The sequence below is a fragment of the Maylandia zebra genome, linkage group LG14 (genome assembly GCF_041146795.1).
Source record: "Maylandia zebra isolate NMK-2024a linkage group LG14, Mzebra_GT3a, whole genome shotgun sequence".
Lineage (NCBI taxonomy): Eukaryota > Metazoa > Chordata > Actinopteri > Cichliformes > Cichlidae > Maylandia > Maylandia zebra.
The window spans coordinates 4,968,354-4,978,158 of NC_135180.1; the positions used below are offsets into that span (position 1 = coordinate 4,968,354).

The 9,805-nt window shown below is 39.8% G+C and overlaps 1 protein-coding gene across 7 annotated transcripts in view; it reads right to left on the minus strand.

Annotated features, from left to right (window-relative positions):
• LOC101464401 (Na(+)/H(+) exchange regulatory cofactor NHE-RF3) overlaps positions 1–6,373 on the minus strand; it is a 28,571-nt gene extending 22,198 nt beyond the window's left edge. For 5 of the 7 annotated variants that reach the window (XR_013101603.1, XR_013101602.1, XR_013101601.1 and 2 more), the window contains exons 1-4: positions 6,109–6,372; positions 4,255–4,280; positions 1,878–1,939; positions 1,585–1,784 (exon numbers count right to left, since the gene is read on the minus strand). Coding sequence is in view for 1 of the 7 variants with exons in the window: in XM_004572474.2 (XP_004572531.1) it covers positions 1,585–1,784; positions 1,878–1,939; positions 4,255–4,271 (279 nt within the window). In the remaining 6 variants the exon portion in view is untranslated. Of the gene's footprint in view, positions 1–1,584; positions 1,789–1,877; positions 1,940–4,254; positions 4,281–6,108 lie in introns of those variants that run through there. The other 2 variants (XR_013101604.1, XR_013101605.1) reach the window with 2 other exon arrangements.
• Positions 6,374–9,805: the final 3,432 nt, after the last annotated feature.

The window sequence follows — 9,805 nt, forward strand, 5'->3', positions numbered from 1 at the left end:
GCATAGAAAACATCTCTATCTGTTTGTCATGCCAGTAATGTTGGAAATCAGGACCATCAAGGTTAAATTTTTCTCATCAGAGAATGAAACTTTCTTCCACCTTTTAATGTACCATGTTTGGTGTAAAGTCCAAACGGTCAGTTCTGTGGCGTTCAAGGAGACAAGGCCTTTGAAGACGTTTTTTGTTTTTGAAGCCTTTCAGTCTCAGATGCCGTCTGATGGTTATGAGGCTGCAGTCGGCACCAGTACCAGCCTTAATTTGGGTCCAGGTCCAGTGTCTTGACGGACAGCCAATTGGATCCTCAAGCTCAGTGCTGGTGAAATTTTCTACTTGACATTTTTGTTCCATAACCCTCAGGATCATTTAAGAAATTCCAAACGACTGTCTTACAGCGTCCCACCTAAGCAGCGATGACGCACTGTAAGACACCCTGCTTCTGCAGTTCGACAACCCGGCCACGTTCAAAAAGGGAACGTTTTTTGTTTTTTTTTGCTTTTGCCATTGGAACGTCCTGACAGTGTGACTACCTGAGAATGGGACAATGAATCCACATTTTTGCACAGAATTGGCCTTTTAAAGGCATGTGGTCCTAAACTTTTGATCAGCTGTAAAACAGCCTGTTTCAATTTAATTCTTGTTTTCAATATATTGCATGGTCAAAAAATGTTTCTTCTTGTTGCATGCTGAAGCTCAACTTGGAACCTTGTTAAGATCCAACCTTGCAAAATATGATTTTTTGCCATTTTTCAAGTGATCTTAAACTTTTGATTGGGATTAACTAATATTGACCTCTTACATACCCATATGGAAAAGATATATATACATCTTATAAAGTTTGTGTCTGTCTTGTGTGAAACTTATATGAAAAGCATACAAGAGTGAAAACAGATATAAGGTCCCTTGAAAAATTATATAAATGAAACTTGTATGTTTTGGATGCTTACTAAAACAATATATGAAAGTAATGAGAAAGTGGCCACTTTCATGAGTAAATCATATAAGCCTTATATGATTCACTACATGAAGTCTTATGCAAGTCTTTTATAAGTTTTTACTATTTCTTTTCCATATGGGATAGTATGTGACAATGTCAAACAATGTCAAATAATATAGAATTTATCACATTCTAAAGGATGGAAAGTCAAGAAAAAAATGTAATTGCAGTACAGCAAGTATGCACTGTAAGAAAGGACAAGCTATTTTGCAGAATGTCTGTTGTTTTAAAAAATGCAACACACAGCGGAAAATCCTCACCATGAAACCATCCTTCCATTTTCTTGAAAGCAAAATTATGGTTTCAGCCACTCATAACCTTATCTAGCCAGGCTCTTTGCCTTTCTCAGCTGGTACGAGGCAAGGAGGTCGTCAATACTCAGGTTTCACATCTAAACAGTTGGACAATTCAGAATCACTAACGATACTAAAATCCATGCCTTTGGCAGAAGGAGAGCATGCTAACTCTACAGAAGGCCCCTAGGAGGCTACAAACACCTGCTTGCTGTGAGTAAACATTGCTTGCTTTGAGTAACACAGCTAACCACCATTGTACCCACTATCATATTGCACAAATTCTAGATACTAACCCTGCTAAAATCCATGTTGACCACATATTCCTCATTCACCTCCAGTACTCGATCTCCATCCTTGAGGCCACTGTGCTCTGCAGGACTCCATGGATCCAGATCTGTGATCTCAAAACCCTGGCTGTACATACACAGATGAAAGCCAAAGCTTTGGCCCTCTGAACGCTTCAGGTGGCACAGTCTCGGCACCACGCTTGGATCTGGCTTTGCAAACACAGGAAAAAAATCAACAACTAGTAGGAAGCGGGAGGGTATTATGAAATGTTTTGTTTGTAAAGATGTGTACATCTCACCAGGATCATCAGTCATGACCAGAGCTGGGTTGTCAATCCCTTCCTTTGGATTAAAGGTAAAACTGATGTAAGGAGATATTAGAGTCAATTTAAAACTCCAATTTTAAAAGGATACGATACAGTTTCATATAAAAAACTAGCACAGAGAAGGCCTGTTTACAGCAGAACATGCACCTTTTACAGAAGGTATATATGCATTTTCTTATGTTGACTATTTAACATAAGAAACACATCTAGTTACACTGATTAACAACAAGATTTATTATGTATAATATTCCTGTTCACTCCCAATTATAATATTGCTATACCAAATTGGACAATTCTGCATTGAAGTCCAATAGTGTCACCCATTGCAATGGTTAATGGACTGGTTCTTATATACAGCTATTCTAATCTACCTGAGCAGTCAAAGAGCTTTATACAACTTGCCTCATTCACCCAAACAGTTTATTATGCTTTTCCTACATAAGTGTTTTCTATCTAACATTCACACACTTGCGTGGGAGAACAACTTGGAGCTAGTGTAGCAACCCAGTGATATTCAGCATGCTGGAGCAGCCAGGGATCAAACCATCAACCTTCTGATCAGTAGATGACGTGCTCTATCTCCTAAGCTACAGCCACCCTTCACAGTCAATCTTTACATAGAGAAAGTGAAAAGTGAATCTTTGGGCTCCTCAGAGGAACAAAACAAAATCACTTCAATTGATTTCAATTCCATTTTGTTTGTGTTTCTCCAAATCGCAACAACAACCACCTAACGGTGCTTGAACCCAGTAGAAAAAGGTATCCTTTGAATATAGGTTACCACTCCTGGACTGTGCTGAGGAGAACCCCAGCCTCAGCATTCAAGTTTACCAAAAACCCACAGACACAGCTCAGTAGTCTTTGACTCACACCAAACACTACAACACAAACTTGGGGTGGTCAGGACTCTAACGCACCAACAGAGAACATTCCCTCAAAGGCAGAAGAAATAAATGAGGAAAGCACTTAACACATGGCACAACAAGACAAAACTCAGCTGAAAGGAGAAAGGCCAATCCTTTGAGGATGCCAGTGTTTATATTTTGAACACTGGCAGAGAAGACAGATGGTTTGAAAGCAGTAAAGGAGTCTATCTATGTCCATGATGAATGACCAACATCGAACACCAGTGGTGGCTTACAACACTAGCTGTCAGCCAACTACAATGTAATCTTGACATCACTGCCCTGTCACTTCAATCCACACCTTACCTCACGTGATCTTGATGGCTCACATAATGGGGCACTGGGGCAATGTTTCACAGATGGTAATCCATGATTTATTTTACACACTGGCTCATGTCATGTGATAATTTGCATATTAACCCTCAGAACCACCTCCAATGAGACATCTCCCAATGGAGCTTAAATACATGGGACTATTCATCAGTTGTTTTGTGACTAGAGATGGCTCTGACGAAATATCTTGAAAATGCTTTTAGACATTTTAGGGTAAGACTGAGGATGATATGAAAAAATCTGAAATGTTTAAGTTTTATTACGCACTCACACACATTAACTCTACATGACGGTAAAATTAAAATAAAATATTACCTTTGGTTATTACTGCGTTAAGTACTGTGTTTAATAATGGACTGTTGAAGTTTAACAGCAGCAACATTATTTATTCCAAATTTTATTTTAGTGTTACTGTCCATTGACTTGTGGAGAGAGATAGAAACACATTGTTACTAAATAATCATATAAGCTCAAGAAGGTGTCCGCCCTGTTACTCTTATAGTATAATACTCATAGTAAAATTACAGTAATGGTAACTCTTTGAACCCATAACAGCATGTTAAGAAGTAATGGCAAAAAAGGAATTTTGCTGAGGAGAACTCACTCGCTCACATTCACTTTTTTTAGTTTAACAACTCTTGCCTCCACTAACATAGGAGGGGCCAGCCAGATACCAGTGGGGGGGATAGAGATGTTTTGGCTTCACTTGACTCAGGAGGTAGAGCGTCTACTAGTTGGAAGGTTAGTGCTTCAATCCCTGGCTGCTCAATTCACACGTTAGGCAGAAGAAGCATAGAAAAAGTCCTCAGGTGTTGTATAAAAACGAGTCAAAGTACTGCTATTCAAGAGACAGTCTATTTATCATTACCATTTGACAAGCTTTAGTCTCAGCAGGTGGACTAGTATTTATTTAGAGACAAATAGACAAATTTATTTAATTGCTGCATGATATTAAGGGTTTTCTGAATTGCAACAAGCAATCAAGTTGGAGACAAAAATCAGAAATAATGTATTTATTTAAGCACAACCTACAACAACATTTTGGGAAAAAAAGGCCGCTCATGTTCATCACAAGGCATAAAAGATTCTAGTGGGTCAAAAGGAGAACTTACTGTGGATTTCTGTGCATTCTGGCCACCTGAAGGAGAAACAGTGACACAACATGTAGATACATCTGTCTTAGTTTGTGAATATAATGAATTCTCATTATATTATACACTTTTCAGGACAACCATGGCAAGCAGTACTTACCTTGTCATATCTAAAAACAGACATAAATAAAGACTTACCAAAGTCCCTCCTTTCATATCATACATTGCATTACATTACATTACCGCCATCCTGTGGTCGCACTTTGCTATTGTTGCTGTTTCAATCTGACTGGTGACTGTAGCTCTGTTATATGAGTGTGCCTGTCACCTGTTAACATTGACTGGAGCTGATTAAGCTGAAGGGCCAGCTGCTTTTTTTCTGGTGGTTTCAACATGTGCATTGTGAAAACCTCTGTCCTTTCACAGTAAACTGGTAGAAGTTGGTTTCAGTTGGTTGGTAAAAGTAGAATGGGAGGCAGACACTTCAGCTTTCAGGCCTCTTTTCTGTTGAACCAGCTCCCAGTTTGGTTTCGGGAGGCAGACACCCTCTCTACTTTGATGATTAGACTTAAAACTTATGATAAAGCTTTGATACTGATAAATATAGTTTATCAATATTTGATGTTGATAAATAGAGTTCCCATTTTTGCTTGCTCTTTGGGGTCATCTGATTGCTAAAAATTTCTCTTTATTAGTGTAAAACTTGAATTGAATTGAATTGAATCACAAAAAGAAAAAGAAAAAACACTCAGGCACTGGGAGAGCATGTAGTGCCACTCAAAAAAAAAAAAAGAAAAAAAAAAAAGAAGAAGCCCCAACTAGGAACCTTCAAGCAGCAGCACTAACCACTCCACCACCATGGCTATTCTGGCTGTATGAGGTGGCCAAACAAGGCCACACATTATATTATTTATGGTTTATTTTTTTTTCATCTATCACCTGCTATAGAAAGGATAACACAGCTTAACTTATCTTAACTCTTTTTTTATCACTAATAAAAACCCATCATCAATCATTATAAAGTTAGATTCATGATAATTAGTGAATACAATTTTTGTCTACCCTCTCCTGTCTGCTCGTTTTGACATGTACATGCTGTACTTGTTTTGCCACTGCATAGCTGGAAAACTGCATAGTTTCAACTGCATAGAAGCAAAATTTAATTCAAAAAGGAAAAAATGCAATATATGTCAGTTGTGTCCGTTGCATTGTGGCATATGAAAGCATAATAAACTAATTTTTAATAAAAATGCAAGTTATTTCTCACATAAACATTGATTAAGCCAGTCACTGATTCTGGATATAGCATAAAGCGTGAAGGTCGGAATGTTGCTTGAACCCTTAAAACATTAACTTTTTTAATGTGCAAATGAGCACATTCTCATTCTCCGTTCTCTTTAATGCAATTCATTCATTATGTTTAAAGAAAGGGTAGTGGAAATGACCCCCCAGAAACATGGTCTTTTGTGTCAATATTTCACAATACTCTTCAAATCCAACTTTGTGTGTGTAGGTGTGTGCACACACATGCGTGTGAGTGTGTGCTCACACACAAAAATATCCTGCCTGTGGATTTATTTTTTTCAAATAGTGAAAGGCAATGTTTAACCAGGAAGAACATAGCTGAAGTTAGTGTGTGGTTTTATATTGACAGCAATATATACCATAGCATTTTGAAAAACACAATCCACCACAATGATAATTATGCATAAAACACTTACCGTAAAAAACAAAACAAAAGTAAACTGGCTTACCATCACTGCTATGACATTTCACACAGAGGAATTATGCCGTAACTAAGGAGTGCATGTTTACACATTTGAATATTCAAATCACGAACAGTCATATGTTTGAGAAGCAGAAAATAAACCCTACCTTTTAAGGACCTCATGAAGTTCTGTGTGCTTGGCATTTATATCTGCTCAGACTAAGGCACTGTGGACGGACAAGGTTCACAACAGACAGATAATAAAAACCTAAGATACTGACTGCTTTCTGCTTAGCCATAATGGTTAAACATTTACTCCATGACACGCCTCAAGAGGTCTGTGTGCAGAGTGTGATGCATTGCAATGGAAAAGACAACATAATGCACCTTTACCACTCTGTGGCACTGCTGTTCACTGTGGAGGACAAAATAAAAAAAATAACTCAAACCAAATAAATAAATTTGATTATTCCAAAGCAATACATCCTGCAACATGTTTTCAAATAAATTCTTGATTATCATTATATTTTATTATATAAAATATATTTTATTATATATTTTATTTTATTTTATTATAAAAAAAACACCCAGCACGCCCCTGCGGGCGGTTTATCCTTCAAGCTCGGGTCCTCTACCAGGGGCCTGGGAGCTTGAGGGTCCTGCGCAGTATCTTAGCTGTTCCCAGGACTGCGCTCTTCTGGACAGAGATCTCCGATGTTGTTCCCGGGATCTGCTGGAGCCACTCGCCTAGCTTGGGAGTCACCGCACCTAGTACTCCGATTACCACGGGGACCACCGTTACCTTCACCCACCACATCCTCTCGAGCTCTTCTCTGAGCCCTTGGTATTTCTCCAGCTTCTCGTGCTCCTTCTTTCTGATGTTGCTGTCATTCGGAACTGCTACATCGATCACTACGGCCGTCTTCTTCTGTTTGTCTACCACCACTATGTCCGGTTGGTTAGCCACCACCATTTTGTCCGTCTGTATCTGGAAGTCCCACAGGATCTTAGCTCGGTCATTCTCCACCACCCTTGGGGGCATCTCCCATTTTGACCTCGGGACTTCCAGGTTATACTCGGCACAGATGTTCCTGTACACTATGCCGGCCACTTGGTTATGGCGTTCCATGTATGCCTTGCCTGCTAGCATCTTGGACCCTGCTGTTATGTGCTGGATTGTCTCTGGGGCATCTTTACACAGCCTGCACCTGGGGTCTTGCCTGGTGTGATAGACCCCAGCCTCTATGGATCTTGTACTCAGAGCTTGTTCTTGTGCTGCCATGATTAGTGCCTCTGTGCTGTCTTTCAGTCCAGCTTTGTCCAGCCACTGGTAGGATTTCTGGATATCAGCCACCTCCTCTATCTGCCGGTGGTACATACCGTGCAGGGGCCTTCCATGATGGTTCCTCGTCTCCCTCCTCTTTCTTGGGTTTCTGCTGCCTGAGGTATTCACTGAGCACTCGGTCAGTTGGGGCCATCTTCCCAATGTATTCTTGGATGTTCGTTGTCTCATCCTGGACTGTGGTGCTGACACTCACCAGTGTACATAAATACAAATATATATATTTGTATTTAGAGTTGCACTAAATACAAATATATATATATATATATATATATATATATATATATATATTAGGGGTGCAACGATATTCGTATCGATATTGAACCGTTCGATACAGTGCTTTCGGTTCGGTACGCATATGTATCGAACAATACAACATTTGTAATTTATTTTATCAACTTTCCTTCTGACGATGCTGTCTGTGTTGAGCGCTCAGTGAATCTGCGTTCGACTACTCCGCCTAGGCTGCACTGTCGAGCGCAGATCCACTGAGCGCTCAACACAGACAGCATTGTCAGAAGGAAGAGCGCAGGGCAAGCTAGCAAGACAGAAGTTAAGCTCTCCTTGCAACATGGACCTCTCCCATTCAGATCTGGCGTTTGGAATTATTTTGGTTTTCATGTGACGTATGACCCTGAAGGTAAGCGCTTCATGGACTAAAGTAAAACAGTATGTTGGATGTGCCGTGCAATGCTCAATTACATGGGTGGGAGCTAGTGTGTTAGCGCAGTTAGCTCGTTAACGTGTTGGCCGTCTAGCTCCATGCAAGGGGCGATCGGCGGTAGCTCGTTAACGGAGATTTGCCGTGTTGTGGCGTTAAGGTCATTTCAACGAGATTAACCTGAAATCACTAGTGGGAACACAACGAATATGACTGCACATTTACGCCGACATCATCCTAGTGCAAAGACAAAAACAACAAGCATGCTACTAACTTTAGCCGAGTCATTTAGACAGCTGTTAGCACGTGATTCTCCTTATGCTGCTGAGAATATAGCCCAGAAGAAGCGGATAGTATAGCTTTTATTTTGGAAAGAGACATTTCTCTGTAATAAACTCTCTTTTCCAAAGATGAGTGATTCCTCAATCAGATACAGGGCTTGCAATATCGCTAGCCCGACGTCCTGGGGCTAGCGATTTTTTTCAGTCGGGCTACCAAAATCTATCTCTTCCCTGCCCGTCGGGCTATTGTAGGAAGGAAAAATATATGTCAATGCTTTTGCATTCTTTCAGAAATGTAGCTGGGTAATTATGTCATTGGCATCGGTGAGCCACTGTCAATATGTGACATATTGAAATCGCTTTTGAATTTCCGCTTGTTTTTTTGCTTTCACTTTGCAATCGCGCGAACTGTGTATAGAGAGCGACAGCACTGATCTGTGAGTGATGATAATTTGTGCACCAATTCCTCTGACATCGTCTTATTAATCGTTAGCTTACTATGCAAACATGACAAGTGAAATCTCCTGCAGCAAGCTTAAACATGTGAGAGGTTGATCGCGCAGAGAATCGCTGAGCTTATGTGAGTGCGTGTGTAAAAGCAGCAGGATTTATATTTCATTTCTTCTGAGCCAAATAAGACAGGTCAGGGTGAAGAAGTGACAGCCAAAGAAAAGCTTACCACAAAACGGAGAAGTTATGACAAATCAGACTATAAGGCAAAAAGAAAGTGCAGCTTAATGGTTTCATGGACAAAAGAATTTCTGTGGCTGCAATATGATGAGCTAAATAACCAGGGCTGCACATAAGTGGTCCGCAGGTGTGCATTCGCTGTCAAAATAAAAAACGCGCACAAGGGTTAGGGTTAAACCGTGGCTCAGGGGGTTGGGAAGCGTATCTGTAACCGGAAGGTCGCCGGTTCGATCCCCGGGCTCTCTGTCCTGGTCGTTGTGTCCTTGGGCAAGACACTTTACCCTACCGCCTACTGGTGTTGGCCAGAGGGGCCGATGGCGCGCTATGGCAGCCTCGCTTCTGTCAGTCTGCCCCAGGGCAGCTGTGGCTACAACCGTAGCTTGCCTCCACCAGTGTGTGAATGTGAGAGTGAATGAGTAGTGGCATTGTAAAGCGCTTTGGGTGCCTTGAAAAGCGCTATATAAATCCAATCCATTATTAAATTTAAAAACTGTACTTTTGAGTTAAAATATATATTTATAATTTTAATAAATGACAAATTAAAAAGGCATGAACATTTTTTTTTGTATCGAAAAAATATCGAACCGTGACACCAAAGTATCGAACCGAACCGTGAATTTTGTGTATCGTTGCACCCCTAATATATATATATATATATATATATATATATATATATATATATATATAAATACAAATATATATATTTGTATTTAGAGTTGCACTAAATACAAAAAAAAGGTCATATTTAATCCCTTTTTTAAAAGAATCTGTAATTCAACAGTAGTTTTCTTGTGGATTTTACAGAATTTTACTCCTGCTTTTAGATAATAAAATATTGATACAATTGCAAAATCAGCATATGAATTAACACGTCTAATGTAAATTAACAT